Source organism: Lepidochelys kempii, chromosome 17 (genome assembly GCF_965140265.1).
Source record: "Lepidochelys kempii isolate rLepKem1 chromosome 17, rLepKem1.hap2, whole genome shotgun sequence".
Classification (NCBI taxonomy): Eukaryota; Metazoa; Chordata; order Testudines; family Cheloniidae; genus Lepidochelys; species Lepidochelys kempii.
This window is the reverse complement of record NC_133272.1, coordinates 6,788,448-6,807,618: the sequence shown is the minus strand read 5'-3', so window position 1 is coordinate 6,807,618 and position 19,171 is coordinate 6,788,448. Positions and strand designations below refer to the sequence as shown.

The following is a 19,171-nucleotide window of genomic DNA, read 5'->3' as shown; positions in this document are numbered from 1 at the left end:
GTCAAACAACTGAAGAAACCTAAATGCAGTAACATCAGTGAAAAATTAAACTCTCCAATTTTCTCCCCAAAACTGATCCGAGTAATTTGGTATCCTGAATTTAAGATGTTCCAGACTATATGTGATGGCACCAAATCACTTAATATGAGCATCTGTGGCAAACTATGCTATTTGTGTATTGATCATTGGAAAATATCAATGAATAGAGGCTCCATTTTCATTTTCAATGGGAAACAACATGCTTCGTAATTTTATCCCAGAGATCCTTCTACAGTTTGAAAAAAAAAATTTATTGGCTTCCATACACCATTTGGAAAAGGAAAAGGGTGTTAGTAGAAGACAACTGGTTTCCTAGATAAGTTGGATGATTCCAGCTCTTCTCTTAGAAATTTAACTTACACCTATTATCATCCTGCTTATAGAAGCTGGAAGCAGAGAGGAACATGTTGATGATCCACTGTGAGATACACTAAATTATACATACAATTTCAAACCCACACGAACACTCGAACTCTAGTCAATCAAAGCCTGGCAGATACCCGAGCCTGTACAATTTCAGCAGTTTTTGCCAAAAACTGAACTGTAGCAGCAGACGTACAGAGCCCTGAATTTGCTATAAAAATATTATCCGTATACTAACAAACGAGAAAAACAAAAAACAATCTACGAAGCAATGTCAGGAGAAGTGATGTCTTCTAAGAATGCTGAGGTCAAACAAAAATTTTCATACAACACAGTTCTCTAGTTGATGCCAATAATCATTTTACACCTACATGAGAAATATCAATACAACAGCTTGAACTTCCCATTTTTCAGCATTTGGCTGCTCGCCAACACCCTTGGGCTGCTCTCCAACACACTTGCAAAGAAGGTTAGATTCTGCAGATATAATGGACAGAGAGCATCAGACAGTACGACCAAGTGCTGCTATTAAAAATGCAAAAAAGTCATGCTTGGACAACAAGCATCACAGCGGAGAAAGGTCAGGTTCAGAGAAATTCTGTGTAGAGGTTAGACCAGTGGACAGTCAAGATTAATGGGTTCTTTTACTGTAGCACATCGAAACACCAGTGCATACTGTGCCTATGCACAGATTCTATGCTGATGAGCACCACAGAAGTGACTAAAAATATTAATTCTAATCCTATTAGTAAACAAAAACAATGCAAACAAGCCAACCAAAAAGCATGTTGTTTCTCCCACATCCCCTCTCAAAAATCCTCAGAATTTTTTTTTAAATGCTGTAATCACATCATATAACCATTTACAGATAAGAGGTTGGGTTACAGCCAGCATTCATTAATATAGAACCATACTTCATTAATATTGGGAGACGTAATAGTACAAAAGGCCTGATGGATCTTTACATACCCAAGATCTCTAATGATACTCCAAACACAACTTTATCTGGAAGGAAGTCAGTCCTTGGTTTTACATTAGATCATTTAAAAAAAAACTAAAAACTTAGAAAGTAGAGTCTAACGGATGTACAGTACTGAAACAAACAGGAAAAAACAGAGGAGGTGAGAATTTAATATATGTTAGGGAGAGGAACACTCCTAGAATATAGGATTAAAGCACCTTACAGTACTTTTAACATGGCTTGTACTTTTTGCTAAATTATGGTCATACACAAATTCACAAGACACCATACAGGGACATATCTGTTCAGTTCCCATCGACATTACTGGGTAAAGAGCACTAATTGCCTGTGCATTGCCTTGGAAAAATTTACCTAAGTACCAAAAAGAAAGACTACCAAGTACCAACAGTATGTGACTGTACATTGCATGCCATTTGTGGTTTGATAAAAACATGCAAATACTGGATTTTAATGCCAGAGGCTTCCCTGTCCCTATTATGTTGAGCTAAACGCTCACCTTCAACAAAGAAAGTAAAATTCTCCTGCCCCAAGATGTCCCTCAGTTTGAGCTCTGGTTTTACTAATTCTCTTAACGTTCTGATTTTTTTTTTTAAGTGACTTCATTTTACAGGTTCAATATCAAAAACTTATAGAACATACAATTAATCTCTAACTAAGCAATAATTTTCCCTGTAATCACTTGCTCAGTATTTCCCCCAGGAATCTTTGTCCTACTTATACATGAAAATGTTATTACTTTTTCATTACTCTGTATTGTGATTCCACGGCTGTTATGAAGTTGTCAGGAACCAAATCAATTTTGAGAGGTTTCAAAGAGGCAAAATATACAACTTAATGTAAAATATTTTGGGAAATAATCCTAATCTGCAAAAGGCAATTGAGACAACTGGATCGATGGATTATAAACTCTGTAATATATTGTGAAAAAACTGAGCTACATCCACATTTAAGAATTCTCATGACCAGTCTATCAACAATGACATCATTCAAATTGCATGGTGCATCTCAATTTGAACTAACTCAGATTCTCTTCCCACACAGTTACTACAAATAGTAGTTAAAAGGAATTTAGGAATGAGAATAGTATAGATTTGATACTGTTCTGGTAAACATCTGTATTTTCTTTAATAAATCTTTTTCTTGACAATAGTGACTCATTCTAGTTGTCAGTGAAAGAGTTTGGGATCCATTAGCCCCAACCATAGTGCACATCAAGAGTTTAAGAGACAAGAGTGAAGACAACCACCACATTTTAGGATGCTTATCCAAAATGAACCACCACATCTTTTCATTTTTTCCTATCATCAGTTTTTACACCGTGCTCCCCTATACTTTTTCCTTCCATCCACACTGCCTTTTGCCTCTGTGGCATATGTTTCATACTCCACGTAATTCTTTTAACATCCTCTAGAAGGAAAATTTGAATACTTCTTTCTACTCTTTCTATTGTGAGGATGTTTCATCCAACTTAGATTAAATACAAATCCCTGTTCTTCTGAACTGCCATTTTGTCAATTGGGCTTGCAGTGTGTATCTGTTGCGATTAGGTATTACCAGAAATGAACAAAACACAGTAGGCTCAGCCATGATTCAGAAGAGCGGCTGAAAATGGCTTCTATTTTATTACCTCCAGGAAAAATAGTCAGATGGCTAGCATTTAACAACATATCATTTTACATTAAACCGTGCTTACCCAGAAGTATGAGAAATAACCCAAAGGAAGAGAATATACACGTAAAATAAGAACTACATCCAAACCAGTTAAAGCTAAGCTCAGAATTAAATACTGGTCACAAATAAAGAATTCACTACTAGGAAACTCGGAGACTAGAAATACTCTGGACATGATCCCATTATAAGTTTAATGTCCTGCCTATACTCCAAATGTATTCATGTTGGAGGAACACAGTTACAACACAAGCTGCCCACAACGTTAAGTATAGTTCCATTTTAGAGTCTGGGAAAACCAACCTGTATTCAGAAGGGATTCTTAACACAGCTACACTAAAAAATGGTATCATGTCTTAAAAATTTCAACTCTGCCCACTACCCTCATATCTCATGTAGAATAAACATCAGAGTTAAAATTAATCTACATCTTCTGAAGATATTGATTTCAGGAACGGTCTACAATAGCCATACGGCAAAGGTTAAGAACTGAGCTTATTCTGCTACAGCCAAATAGGGTTCTAACCAGAACTGTCTGGCTACTATGGACAGGGCCAAATCATGCTAGAAGAATGGCCATCAGAAGGAAAATATACTTCAGCCTAGGTTCCTACCTGGGAAAAGTTCTAACATAGGCTGGCCAATGTAGATGAGGGCCAAATAGACTATGTACAATTCTTGTTTGGCTAAAATATTCAAACCATATTTTGAACAGTTCTTCACGAGACAGATCTTCCCATGTATTTTGCTGTAATTCTTGAAATTCACAATTTTGTTTTAAAATAACACTCTCTCACCCTACGGCTGTAATGCACATTCTGAGAGTAAGTAGATGCACTGTTGGTTTGGTGAGCCTGCAGCCAAATCACAACAGCAGCACCCAGAAAAGCGTGACTCTTCTTTTACTCCTTTTACTTACGTGTTACTTTAAAGCCCAATTACTATCATGGAACCGTTAACTGCTTTACTGCCGAACAACGTTCCAGACATCTAGCAGGGGCCCTTGTCCACCGAGACCAGAAATACTTGCTATGTCCTAATGTTCTCTATTCATCTGTTACTGAAATAAATGCATATTAAAGCAACAGCAAAGAAAGCTGCAAGGAAAGAAAAAGCAGTGACTGCTGGTGCACCTTTGACCAATAACACATGCAAATGTGAGACCAGAGGGACAACTGTCAGAGAAATACAACTTAAAATATACACCTACCCACTTAATACGTGCCTAGATACTATGGTGATTAGAAGCATTAAAGGGATTAAAAAAAATGAATGAGAAGAATGAAGGCAGAGTGTCCATTTTGTAAGTGAGGAGAAAGTGCAATGTAATTTACTTGTAAAATGGACGTGCTAGTGTAGACAGTGCACAACCACTTTACAACACACCTACCACTGCTACCACTGATGGAGAATGGAGGGTTCCCTTCTGCCCTCAGCCTTACTTCACAAAGGCCCCTCTATATAACCTGAAGACAATCTCAAATGGGACTTAGTGGGTAAATTTTTCCAAGGCTAGGAAGATTATATAGTAAAGCTAACAGAAAAACAGTGATTTGGGGAGCTTTAGAGGTGTCCCCTACCTCTGAATGGCATGGTTTCCATTTTTACCATCACTATCTTTTTAACAGTACGATAATAAAGAATTATATTAACAGTTTAAGTGCCTTAACATGGTCAACCCTGAAACACAAGAAAATCAGGGAAATAACACTTCACCCAGAACAACATATAGGATAGGTGTTATTTAGTAGCCAGGCCATTAACTACCTTTCTCTCTAGAAGAAAGAAAAAAATCAAGATCCTTTGTGACCATCTCCAGGAAGTTACCATGAAATACCAAAAGTAATTAGCTCCCATAATACAATTCCTCTCCCACCATCTACCATTCTTCATACAAATTACCATAAAAAATAATAGAAACAAACTTCACCACGTAGGGTACAGTGACTCATATAATGCACCAACAGCTTAACAATTATTTTTCCCCCTAAAACAATCCTATTACATTGAAACAAACTGAAAAAAAATACACCCAAATCCACAAATTTTAGTTTTAAAAAAAAGTCACACTCGGAAATTAAGTAGTCATACCACATTTTTTTAACATTTGATAAAAGTTCTCTCTCTCCTGATAACACCTGGTCAATTTTCAATCTGGAATAAGGTTTTATTCAAATACATCCCTGACATAATTCCTACTTCTTGTAGTTTGTATCAGAGAAAGTGCTGATACAATTTAAAACACAGATGCACGCTGATGCTGCCTTAACAAAAATCTTATTTATGGAATCAACTTGACTTGTGAAATCGAAGTTCTACATGGATTATCTATCCCTGCATTTTCATTCCATCACCACACGCTCAAATTCGCTCATCAGTCCAATATAACTTTTTTTTGCTTATTTTTCCAAGTTAGCTTAGCCAGTGTTCCAGTGCTTCACAATCCTTGGTATTTCCAAAATTAGCATGATAACTATGCTCATTCCTGGCAATTTCCATAGATTCAGCTATCAAGCCTTCTAATGGCTGTTGAAATAATTTCTATAGCACCAAAGAGATGGGTCTTTTGCAATACCGAATTTGGTATTGCCCAAAGGTTCACGGTGCATTGTCAAAGTAGCCTTAATCTGAACCAAGTCTAAACACCACTGGAGCGAAAAGAGACCTATTTACTAGTTCAGCTATCCAGTCATAACTGCTAGTGAAACTCATTTACAATTCAGACACCAGTGTACCTTAGTAGATAAATAATCCAGAAAAAGAACAAACAGGAAACACTGGATGTTCATCTACAATGCATCAAAAGTACTTTAAAGGCCACCAACTAACTACTAGAACACCCCATACAATAAGGGTAAAGCGAAACTCTTGGTGTGAGGAACAACTCAAGCTCTTCTGAGTCTGTGTTCAGTTTTTCATGGCTCAAGAATACATTTTCATCCAGAGTGCAATGCTCTCTGGTACTGACCAGATTTTTATTTGTTTAAAATCCTTCTCTCTCCTTTCCTTACCCTTCCCTGCATCTGTTACTAACATAGAAAATGATGGTCTGATTTAGATTGTAAATCTTCAGGTTGTGGGCTGTCTTTTCAATCCCTGTAAAGCACCATACAAAATTACAGCATTATCTCTACTTGAACTTCAAGAATAAAGTTCCTTTCTACTGGTTTTTCCCCCACTTTTTTCTGTTTTCCACAGCTTAATAGCAATAATGACCTCAAGGTCGGCTATACTTCTTAAGTCAATAATAAAAAAAGCTTGGATTTTGCACAGCATAAGGATTCACTTGGTATATTAACTAAGGTTTTTCTCTTATCCAAATGTTCCATCATTTTTAAATAAGAAGCCTGACATTACCTAAAGGATGGATGAAACAGTTTAAAACGATTTAGGCATAAAAGGGAAGCTATGGTTTTCCAGTTGTGAACAATTATTTTCAAACTAAATGTCATGGTGTAACTTGCAAAGTATTATTTTGTTATTTCTTTTCTAGCTAGAAGCAAATTCTCCTCAGATGCGTGACTTCGTATCTTAATCATCAAGGTAAATTACAAACTACTTTTCACCATAATACATAAAGTAAAACTGACAAGAGATTATTGATCAGATGGGAAAAATGAATTATGTTTTGAGGTAAAGCGAAATTGTTGCTAATAATCCTAGAAGATCCTGCACCCAGATCAGGATTAAGATAGCTGGCAAGATCTGAGGTCGGGGAAACCTCAGTTTGGCCTTTCAGTTGAGCAAGTGACTATCCCATTGGTCTCCTTTTCAACCCAGCAAACCACATCATCCTTGCCACAGCAACTCAGACCACTGCCATTACTGGTTCACAATTCAGCCTTCTTCACTAGGAAGCCCATTAGTAAGCATAAGTGCAAGATGATGATACATTTTCAGGTAGACAGGTCTTTACAGATGGGTGAAATGGGCATAGAAAGGGTAAAGAGGGACTTGTAACTAACCTCTCCATCTCATGGAGATGTTAAGATTCATAAAAAGAACAGGGTTATTTAAATACTGTGTGTTATGCAACTAAACTGAAAAAGACTAAAGCTTAAGAAAAAATAGACCAACTAACAAAGCAAGATGTTGCTGAAAGAAACACAAAAAGGTAACACGCATTTTGCCACTATTTGAGTAGGATATTTTTAGACTACCACTAATCGCTAGAAATAACACAGTATTAAAAGTTTTGCGAATCAGACCCTTTCAAAATCTTAGGCAGAAGCCTGCATTAATGGGTTTTTCTCATTTTACTAGACAGCTTCATTCTTTCATTGTGAAAGTTACCTTTTCATATGAAAATTAAATGTAACGGGTGCTTTTCGTAGTTCTTCAGCACTGAAACTATCACATGGATATTCAGACCCAAACCTGAAGAGCTCTGCGTAAGCTCGAAAGCTTGTCTTTCTCACCAGCAGAAGATGGTCCAATGAAAGATATTACCTCGTCCACCTTTTCTTTCATGGACATTCGAAGTCATTTAGATGACATTTACTCTAAAGAAAAAGTAAGTACTTCACAACTACAGTAACAGTATAGTGAATTAACAATTAACTTATTTAAAAAAAAAAAAAAAAAGAGAGAGAGAGAGAGATACTTCCATTTAAGAATGTTATTTGGAACTCAAACTCCAAAGGTTTATTTTCAACTCTTGAACCTAAGCTAGGAAACCTTTTTATTGCAGAGAAAACAAAAGATAAGGTTCTGCCAGGCAGCTCTGGAAATTTATACAGCTTTTATTACAAAGCCAGGTAAGAGTGCTCTGTGGCTTTCCTCCCAATTTCTCAGTCTACATCTAGAAGGCCGACTCTTTGTGCAACTCAAAGATAATTCAGTCTCTGAGGCAGCTTACAATGTATCTTAATTATCAGATTGTTTTGTGCTGCAGAATGCGCTCCACGGGGCACTAAACCATTCAGTGTTTTTCAGCTAAAAAGGCAAAAATAGTTCCAGAAGGAAGTATGCACACTACAATTAAACTATCAGGTAGGGACGTATTAAAGTAGTTACCTGTTTAAGATAGCAAGTGCCTTTTCCCCCCCGGCCCCCCATAAGATCTTAGTGTTTTTGCCAAGTATATCCAGAAATAATACCACCAAATACTCAAATGAAGCCACCTCTGAGGTAGTAGCCAAGTGGGAAACGAAACAGCACATTGAACAACAGTGGAGAAGGGAAATGTTACTCAAAGACATTAGGGAAAACTCCTACTTTTACAGAGATCAGGTCTCATCAGAAAAATCTGCACACAAAATGCATACACAACCTCAGTAGGTTAACACTCAGCCAACCCTTCAGAGAGTCTAACCTGTGATCACAAAGAGTCCAGGAGTTCCAAAATCTGATGCTTAGACCATTTCCTTTTTTCTATCTTCATATCTTGGATTCCTTACACCAATTATTTAAAAAAAGATATTTTGTTTCAAGAAAAAGGTAGTTCGGTAACAAGAATAGTTACCTACCACAGGATTTACAAAACCAATGGGTCAAAAACAGCAGGACTCAAGTTGCCCTTCTCTAGCAATTCTATTTTAAACTAATAGCCTTTTATTACTGATGATGCATACTATTCTGAAGAGCTTCTAAATTCTGATTTCTAAATTATTCCTCTAAGACACTGTCAGGCAGATTCAGGCCCCAAAAGATCAACTTGGTTAAGACAAGGTTTTAAAGAACCCAAGATGAATACAAATATTTTTAAAGATTTCAATTATTGTGCTCCTGCACAAGAACCAGAAAGTGAAACTGACTTGAAATAGAAGTGATTAGCCCATTTTCATGGTGAAAGCTATGAATGAGTTAAAAAGGCATAAAAACTGTAATCTATAATAAGTAAATGGCCTACACTGTGAAAAATTATAATGTTTTTAGTGTTCAGTTGTCATAATCTATGGTGTTAAAAAATCAAAATCTTTTCCTGAGTTATCTGACAGTGTACTTCTAGATTACACTAATATTTAATATGATCAGCCACTCAGCATAGAATTTCCTCAATTTATATTTTTAACTTTCAGACCATCACTGATGACTCTTTTCTTTATCCATGTGTTTCTCTAGCAGATATCTTTCTCTCTTCCATTTTAATCTCTAGTAACAACATGCTGACAACATAAAATCTAACATTATGAAGTTGCTATCACTTACAGACTGATCGTATGCTGCTGAATAGCGAGGACTCTTCTCGCATTCACCAAATCAATTACAAGCAAATGCTTTTGCATTTACTCTTTTTTTTCCTGGTTTCAGAGTAGCAGCCGTGTTAGTCTGTATTCGCAAAAAGAAAAGGAGTACTTGTGGCACCTTAGAGACTAACAAATTTATTTGAGCATAAGCTTTTGTGAGCTACGATGAAGTGAGCTGTAGCTCACGAACGCTTATACTCAAATCTGTTAGTCTCTAAGGTGCCACAAGTACTCCTTTTCTTTTTTCTTTTTTTTTTCTGTTCTTTGGTTTTGTTTTGTTTTTTAAACAGAGTAATTTCTCATTTATGAAGCACCTGCTTTCTTAGATCTTGTCAATGCTAAAGCCTTCCAAACAATTTGTCTAGCTGGTAGTATGCAACACTGGAGGAACTGTGTAGGTGCTAGGCAACTGCATCAAGAGTCCTAAGGTAAATGTACCCTTAATGCAAAAGAAGTTACTCAAAGCTTATCGTAGTTTGAGCATCCATTCACCTCAGAGCACCAAGCATTTGGCGCAAAGGCTACACAAACACACATGTGGTTCCTATCATCTAATTCATTCCTCTAAAACCTAGAGTTGTAGAGAAGTAGAACTCCAAGGAGGAGGGAGAGGAAGGTAGTGATTGTGTATATACAAAGGCAATACACAAACTCCAGTTGCAGGCTAGATACCTCTCTTCTCTGAGAACAGCCTTTGTGCATTTCCACTTGTGGCAGTTTAGTTAGGAGTCCTCAAGCCACTTATTTGGGTGTGGTACTGCTGCTTTTTAAAAAAAGGCTGCCCTCCCAAAAGAAGCAGCAGGTCTAGAAGCTAAGTTGTCAAAAATGTTGAGTAGTACCATGTGAGTTTATGAACACCAGGTAATAGCTCTACCGATTTACAGACAGGAAACATTATGAAACCATGAATTAACATGGTTAATTAACATGGTTAACACACAGCCTTAAACCATATGAGAGAAAGTCCCAGGACCCTCAGTGACTGTCACCCTATACGATGTTTAAATGTTGTACCGAGACATGTTATCAAAGCAGGTTAGGTTATATATTCTCCCCACCCTGATGTCCAAAGGCTACAGAAAGTCTAGACCCCTTCTTAAGTGTTTTCATCCTTTGCACATGAAAACTAAAATTCCCCTTAACCTTCTGGGCAAGGAGTTTCATTTCCCTGAATGAGAAAAAGGTCTCCTGCAGAATAGCAGGAGATGGTAGTTTAAAGTCAAGTGAAACTCAGATTCCAGTTTGGGAATAAGCATGAGACAAGGATACAGGTGTCACCTTTGTCCCTGTGAAATGCACTGAAAGGGCAGTGAACCAGTTGCTCCCTCTTCTTGCAGATGTGATAGTGATTAAAAAGGCTGGCTTTATTGACAGGTGAGATAAAAAGAAGTCTCAAAGACTGAGTTGATCAACTTTGACTGATGGGAATATATTCATTTTATTTACTTCAGTCATTCCACTGTCAAATGGAAGGTAGTATGCTCAGATGCATCTTGACTGAAGGCAAGAACAAAATGGAACATTAAATGTACAAAGTTCTCAAAGTTAGTTGATCAAGAAATAGATCACATCAGTAAGATTGTTATCCATTCCAAAAGCTCATTGCCGTTTTTAAAAAAGGCATTTTAACTAACATCTTCGTGGACTAAGGATTTTTTTAAGCTTCTGAAGAACATCAGGTGAGATTCTGTCAATCAAAGTCCTATGATGCAAGCAGCAACGAGTAATAATTACAGATTAGGATAGAGGACAAAATAAAGAGGTCTGGGTGACCACTTGAAAATAGAAAGCCTTCTGTTAGACCCCCAGGAGAAAGTGTGTACTATTGTCTAGATTCTAGGAAAGGTAACCAGTATGACCAGAACCCTGTTTTGTCTGACTGACAGCTAGTGAAATTAGTGGGGGGGGGGGAAGGGCAAGAAGCCCTTTTCGCTAGTCTAACTGGAACTGGTTATAACTTGTCTTGATCTGAAGCAAAATCAAAGGCACTGGTCTGTGCACCAAGCCACAATGCAATCTCCTGATGTATAATGTCATTTCTTCAATAGGTCCACCGCAGTCTGTTGTAGAGAATATTTCTGCGGGTCCTACAATCTGCAACTTAGATTGTGAGCACATTTCCTTTGCCAGCCAAATGGAAGGCCATGTGATGCACCCAATAAGCCAGGCTCCAGTCCCACAGGCAATTATTTTCCAACAGAGTGGTTAGAGTACCTCTTTGCCTGTTATAAATCAATGCTGTTGTGTTGTCCACCAGTACTTCGACCATGCAAGGCTTGCTCAATGGCCAAGTATTTTAGATGGTTCTTAGTTTCAGAACAGTTACAAGGAGCTTGGCTTCCCATGTATGTATCACAGCGCACCATAAGATTCCGACAGTGAACCCCCCAGAGCAGGTAAGATGCATCACAGATTACAACCACAGAGGGAATTCCCCTCTGCTCCTACCAACTGAAGAAGCTGGGCATTAAACACCCATTCCCTATCTTCACTAGCCATTCCATTAGTGCTGCTACCAATAAAGCTGCAATGGTGGGAAATTTGAAGATAGATATCAGTTTATATGCAGCCTAGATGTCTCACTGGGACATGTGGTAACCTAAAAACAATGTATTCATATTCCAGCTCTAGAAATGTAGATAAACTGTAGGTTAATTTTACATTTTAATACCACAATCATCTCATGAACCTTGTTACCCTTAAGTCCCTTTTATTCCGGGGGGAGGGTTGGGGGGGAGGGACAGCTCAGTGGTTTGAGCATTGGCCTGCTAAACCAAGGCTTGTGAGTTCAATCCTTGAGGGGGCCATTTAGGCATCTGGGGCAACTATGGGGGATTAGTCCTGCTTTGAGCAGGGGGTTGGACTGGACCACCTCCTGAGGCCCCTTCCAACCCTGATACTCTATGATTCTATGAAGACAGCAGCATTTCACCCTACAGATGGGTAGGGAAGGGACACTTTCCTTTGCTCTCCAATAGTAAAAAAAGAGAGAGAAAAACAGAACATTCCGGTAGATCCCATCTCAGACGACGAGAATAAAAATCCTACACCATACCCTTGGACATCTTGGAAAATACCCAAGCTGGATAGCTAACTTTTACTTACTTATTTCTAAAAATACTTTAATTAGGATCATTTTTCAGAGCTTTTCAATAGCCCAAATTTCTCAGGATTTGTCTCTAACTATATCAGTAGCTATTTTTAATTGCACAAGTTTTTGGAAGGCTGTGCCATTTTTTGTTTTTTGTGACTACGGATTCTTTGTCCACAAACAATGAAACAGACAATCTATCAACAACTGCTCATCTCTCCAAACAGTGCACTCATTGACCACACTGTGATGCCATTGCAATTCCTCAGACCCCATCTTAAGAAAAACATGCAAGACATTTATCTTTGTTTTAAAGTTATCTATGTCTATGCCTCTCCAAGTACACTGAAAACAAACTGGGCCTTCCTCCCTAAATAACATTACACAGATCCATGACTAGTCACTGAAATTTCTACTGAGAGAGTTAAGTTACCTGACTGAATATTCAAAGTGTATGGAAGCTGTCAATAGTCATGGACTTAGCATGCTTTGGCTCTCTTTTTTTTAAAATAAGTATTTACAGTAACAGATTTGCCTTCTATTGTCACGACTTCCCAACATATTAATAAATTTAAGCGCATCCTATTATTTTCCACAAGTTAATCAGCATGCACTAACAGTTATAAAGAAACAGATTTATGAAGGAATTAAAATAGATTGGATAACAATGGATGCCATCTACCCATTTCTCTCCTGCTGAGTCCGTACCACACAGACTGCTTTAGTACTACATACAGCATACAGTAGTAACAATGAAATTATTTTATTTGTATGTGTTTAGTATATGGGACAAGCACACATATGGGTTTTTACAGTTTCGTATTTTGTCCAATTCTCAGGGGTCCCCCGTGGACTCCCAAGATTTTAGCAGCATAAGAGAAATCTTAAAATAATCTCACAGCGTCTTTGTTCAGAAGTGGAAAGCCTTTGGACGAGGAAAGGACAAAACTTCCATTTCTCATCTGGATTTTATCACAACCAATTTAAAGTTTGGGAGACTCAAGGGAGGCAATATGTAAAAGACAAGCATGAATGCATGATGGATCCACCACCTATGAGAGCTCTGGGGGAAAACACTAGTCCTTGATATGATAAATGATAATTCAAACTTTCTGCTCATGGTTTATGCTGCTGTCAAAACCACTTTCTTGATGGAATATCAAAGAGCCTTATACACAGTTTGAGATACAGCGTTCCTTATATTAGCAGGACTGTCTCTCACTTGACCTAGATCCTGCACTGAACTGCACACAAACAGTACTTCTAAAGAACCCTACTGACTTCAAAGGAACACTATGTGGGCAAAAGAGTCCACCAATACAGAGACAAGAGCAGGATCAAGGCTTATGGGTTTGCACCTTGCACAGTTGGTCCTCTGGACGCTACCAGATTATAAATAAGAATTATTACAGTTTAACAGTATTAGTACGAACAGGAGACAGTCTTAAAGAAAATACTGAAGATAGTGATTTATACCAGTGGTGGGCAACCTGCGACCCATCAGGGTAATCCACTGGCAGGCCACGAGACAGTTTGTTTACACTGATCGTCCGCGGGCATGGCCGCCTGCAACTCCCAGTGGTCGCAGTTCGCCGTTCCCAGCCAATCGGAGCTGTGGGAAGCAGCAGCCAGCCCGCGCTGCTTCCCGCCACTCCCACTGGCCGGGAACGGCGAACCGCGACCACTGGGAGTTGCAGGCTGCCGGGCCTGCGGATGATCAGCGTAAACAAACTGTCTCACGCCGCACCACCAGATTACCCTGATGGACTACGTGCGGCCCCATGGGCCGCAGGTTGCCCACCACTGATTTATACACATTCAGTCACAGATTAATTCACAGGTAGCACTCTAAATCGAGGAGCAAACACACACCTCAGCCTCACATTCTGACCACCACACGGCTGAGAAGCCATTAGGCAGCCTGCCTTTAATTGTATTCTTGGGGGGAGAAAAAAAATGTAAGTTTTAATTACCAAATATCCAGGCTCAGGAACAGACTTTTCCCTTTTTCTGCTCAATATTTAACAAGGTACTAGAAGGAATGAAACTCCTGCCATTCATAATTTTGTTATTTCGAAATAACCCTTATTTTGCCAGTCTGACAGAACCAAACGCATGCACTGTGTTTTCCTCTGAAGAAAATAGCATTGGGCACATTTTAACAACTGCAAGTACTGTTTCTATAAAAGTACTTTAACAGCATTCTGAGCAATAACTATTTTTGAAAACTATTTAATCAAAGTAAGTTTTATGTGGAGCAACATACTGTTGAAAGAGATGTGTAAGCTAAATGTAATCTAAAGGTGACGTAAAAGAAAACATTTTATCACTGTTTAATAGCTGAATAAAAATTTTGTAAGGTTGCATACAACCACACACAGAAATAAACTTCAGTAGACTATTTTTTTTTAAATCTCTGTGTTTATAATTTATTATCGCAGCTTGCTGTTCAATATCTCCAGAAATAGCACTGTACTGGTACACAATATCTAGAGGAGGATAGCCTTAAAAAAATAATGTTTTGATAAATAGACTGTTTTGCACGTACAATAACTCACTGGTTAAATAAACAAAATAATTGTTTGGCAAAACTTCAATTTATAACAAAAGATACTAGAACAATGTTTCTAGTCTCTAAAAGAATTACTGCATTCAAAACTCACTGTAGAGGAAGATTAGATTCAGTTCACCATAAACTGAGTGCACATCAGTAAGTTCAATATTAAAAAGTTAATATAGAAAGTTTAATTTCCAATAGGAAATCTTGCGTTCACAAACTTACTTTTAAAACTGACTGTCTTTGAAGGTACTGCACAATTTAATTTTAAAGGTTAAGAACTCAAATTATGATTATTACATGTTTTATAAATATGTAAAGTTTCCACACACAACTTAACCAAGTGACTGATTTCCAAACAGCTAAAATCAAACACTTCCTGTTGCATTGCATATTCAGTCTGTTCCAGAATGTAAGCAGGTTACATTTGTGATTCTTCCTCCTTTCCCCCATTTAAATACCAGAAGTTATAAAAGGACTTAATATATTCTTACCAGAAGTTAAACAGATTTCAAAATCCTGAAAATTTAAATCTAAACTGAAAGCCAGTTCTGATACATTCACTCCTTTTTCATAACATTTAGGGTATATTGCTCAGTTTTATGCCTCTTTACCCATCTGGGATAGCTTCCCTAAGTAAATGCAATGCTCAAATCTTTAAAAATGCTTTTCACAATAAAAATATGTATATTTCACATACATCTAAGGTACCCCTTCAATCAACCCACAATTTTTCAGACACTGCAGGATCAATCACTATATATTACTCTGAGTTATGGCAAGGAAAGAACTAAGCAGCCATATGTTTCTAAGCCTCTGAATTTCATCAGTCTTGTGTATATCAAACAGGTGCACTGCCTAGAACCGTCTATGTCCTATTTCTGTTACATCACCAAGAGATGCCTACAGCTCCTCAATAACAAGTACCATAAAAATGACCATAAATGCAATGCATTTAGCACAGAATATTATTCTCCCTTTTGTCCTTAGGCTTGGAAATCAAATCTTGAGAAAGGCAGATGACAGGGAGTAGTTAGTTCATTGTTTTAGAACCCTGCTAGCGGTCAGTATTCATCATACAATAAGTATGCTTTCACTTCTCTATTCTGTCTTAATACCCTCCAGAAGGGATCCAAAAAAGATTATGAAAACAATGTATATCATAAGCATATAAGCCACTTCTACCCACCTATCTAAATAAGTGTGTGTGCCCTCCCACCTTGGACAACAGCAAGCAAATGTGGGATGGAAGAGAGAGATATGTGAAAACTGCACTCCCCATCCTGGACAGCAGCAAGTAATGGGGCTAATATATATGTGAAAACTATGAAGTAACAGGTAGTGCCGTGAAAGGAAAAGCAAGGCAGCCCCTATCACATCAAGATGCAGAATTTCCTAATGACATTTTATAGTGTAGATGGGGGAGCTGAGAAGCGACAAGCAAAGGAGATGCTGACTGCTGTAAGAGAACAGTGGCCTTGCAGCATCAGCAGCTGTCTAGACCCTTTGCACCTCAACACACAGCTACTCTGTGCGTGATCCAAACCAGCAACACCTGCACAGAAGAGTAAAGGGTACTGAATGTTTCTGCTAAAACTGACATGTAAGTGCAGGAAGATGCAGGAAACATACTACACCAGGAGGGTCTTACAACAGCTGCCACTCAGCTCTTTGTAAAAAGGAAGAATAAGCAGAAGCCATGGTACAAGAGCTGCTGTATCTGAGGTCTATAACGCTGGTGTCAGGAATGCCAAGGCACTTTGGGCCACTTACCCCGACACACACGGACAGCTCCAGAAAGAGAGATTTACATGGGTCCCTCCCTTCAACCAGGGACCAGCCCCCCCCTCCCCCGGGGTAGGGGGTTACGCCCCCCCCCTCCCCCGGGGTAGGGGGTTACGCCCCCCGGCCCCCCGCGCCAGCCCCCCTCCCCCGGGGCAGGGGGTTACGCCCCCCGGCCCCCCGCGCCAGCCCCCCCCCCGGGGCAGGGGGTTACGCCCCCCGGCCCCCCGCGCCAGCCCCCCTCCCCCGGGGCAGGGGGTTACGCCCCCCGGCCCCCCGCGCCAGCCCCCCCCCCCGGGGCAGGGGGTTACGCCCCCCGGCCCCCCGCGCCAGCCCCCCCCCCCCGGGGCAGGGGGTTACGCCCCCCGGCCCCCCGCGCCAGCCCCCCCCCCCGGGGCAGGGGGTTACGCCCCCCGGCCCCCCGCGCCAGCCCCCCCCCCCGGGGCAGGGGGTTACGCCCCCCGGCCCCCCGCGCCAGCCCCCCCCCCCCGGGGCAGGGGGTTACGCCCCCCGGCCCCCCGCGCCAGCCCCCCCCCCGGGGTATCTTCTACATCCGTCCTCTCCTCCGTCCCCCCCACCCAACCGCTCCGCCTCTCCACCCACCGCCTGCCCTGCCCCCCATCCCTCCAAGACCCCTCCCAGCGCCCCCCGCCACTCACCCCTGCGCAGGGCCTCGTCGTAGCTGAGGAAGCCGATGCGGGACTCCTTGGCGCCCATGGTGCGCTCAGTCCATGGCCCCCGCAGCCCGGCCGGCTGGGAGCCCGGGATGCGCCGCTAGCGACTCCCGAGCAGCAGGAGGAGGAGGAGGAGGAGGGGGCCGCCCGTCGTCTCCGCCACCGCCTCCATGCCGAGTCACGTGGGCTCCCCCGCCTGCCCCCCTCCCGGGTCACGTGCCGCGGGAGTGTTGTGGTTCCGCCGCGGGCGCCGCCCCTAACGGACACGGCGCGCTGAAGCCACGCAGGGGACTCCCCGGGGGCGGGGCTGGAACGACCTCTGTCACGTGGGGCATAGAGCGCCCTGGTTGCGCGCGGGGCGTCGGGCGGGGAGGGGCCGGTTGGGGCCTCGCTGGGCCGTGCGGGAAGGGGACACGTTGGGTGAGGGAGGGGCCACACGGGATGGGGATGGGGCCGCAGTGGAGAGAGGAGCTACACTGCCTGGGGGCGGGGGGGGGGGGCAAGGGATCTGGGGAGGGGCCTTAGTGAGGAGAGGGGACCCTGGATGAGGCGGGGCCGCGCTGAGGGGAGGGGACCCTGGATGAGGCGGGGCCGCGCTGAGGGGAGGGGACCCTGGATGAGGCGGGGCCGCGCTGAGGGGAGGGGACCCTGGATGGGGAGGGGATACTCTGAAGGGAAGGGGACCACGGGGGGGTGGGGTGGGAGAGGGTTTCCAGACATACCTGGTGGTAGCGGGTGTGCCACCATTAACGAAGGGACGTGAATTTCCCCCCTGAAATTCTCGGCTCCCTGATCCCCTGACAAGTATCAGAGCTTCTTTGCTAGGGAGGTTTCAGAGCAGCAGCCGTGTTCGTCTGTATTCGCAAGAAGAACAGGAGGACTTGGGGCACCTTAGGGGCTCACCAATTTATTTGACCATAAGCGTTCCTGAGCTGCAGCTCACTTCATCCGGTGAAGTGAGCTGTAGCTCACGAAAGCTCATGCTCAGATAAATTGGTGAGCCCCTAAGGTGCCCCAAGTCCTCCTGTTCTTTTTGCTAGGGAGTGCGCTCGTAGTTCAATACCAGGGGAAGCCAGGGGTGGGAAGGAAACACTATAAACTGGAGTAGACAAGCATCTTCAAACACCCCCAAACTCAGAGGGAAAATTGGATATTGATCTAAACTTTGTGGCTTGTAGCCATTTACAATGAATGTCACTTTTATGTGCTTTTTCAATCTAAGAAGTGTATCCAGTTCAACCAATGCTGCTGCTATCACATGGCAGGAGCAAATTTCTGTTCCCTTAGAAAGGGGTGCATTTAAAGTGCATGAGGCAGAATAAATGGCTTCCTTATAGGGCTCATGATTAAAAACACCCTTTACTGCCAGTTGCATTTTTTGGAGGGGGGTGCGGGGGGGAGATATTTGTTTTAGAACTCTCCTTTTTTCTAAAGATTTTGAATGGACATTTCTAAGGTAAGAAAAAGTCTTTTTTTTTTTCCTTTTTTTAATCTAGCCAACTCAGATAAGACTACGTTTGAAAGTATTAGGCCTAGAAACATACATACTCTGGGTCACTTCCAACTAGAAAATGTAGAAAACTGGTTTCTGTGACCAATACAGTCCAAGTATGTTCATATAGGACACATAGCCTGTGGGAGAAGGTGGGAGTTGCAGCATCATCACAGTGTCATCTGACTACTTAGCCCAATACTTGGAGTTTCCTTTTGAGTACTCTCCTTACCATATCAAATAGATCTAAGGGAAGATGAAAAGCCAATTAGATAGAAGCTATTTTATTATTATTAATACTGTGTGCCGGATGCTTTTTAAAACAAATTTCACTC

The 19,171-nt window shown here is 41.2% G+C and overlaps 1 protein-coding gene across 4 annotated transcripts in view; it reads right to left on the bottom strand.

Moving 5' to 3' along the window:
- Positions 1-17,567, bottom strand: part of USP32 (ubiquitin specific peptidase 32) — a 154,255-nt gene extending 136,688 nt beyond the window's left edge. For 3 of the 4 annotated variants that reach the window (XM_073315739.1, XM_073315740.1, XM_073315742.1), the window contains exon 1: positions 17,330-17,567. In XM_073315739.1, coding sequence (XP_073171840.1) covers positions 17,330-17,387 — 58 coding nt within the window. In that variant the 5' untranslated portion in view covers positions 17,388-17,567. The remainder of the gene's footprint in view (positions 1-17,329) is intronic. The other variant, XM_073315743.1, reaches the window with a different exon arrangement.
- Between the last annotated feature and the right edge of the window lie 1,604 nt (positions 17,568-19,171).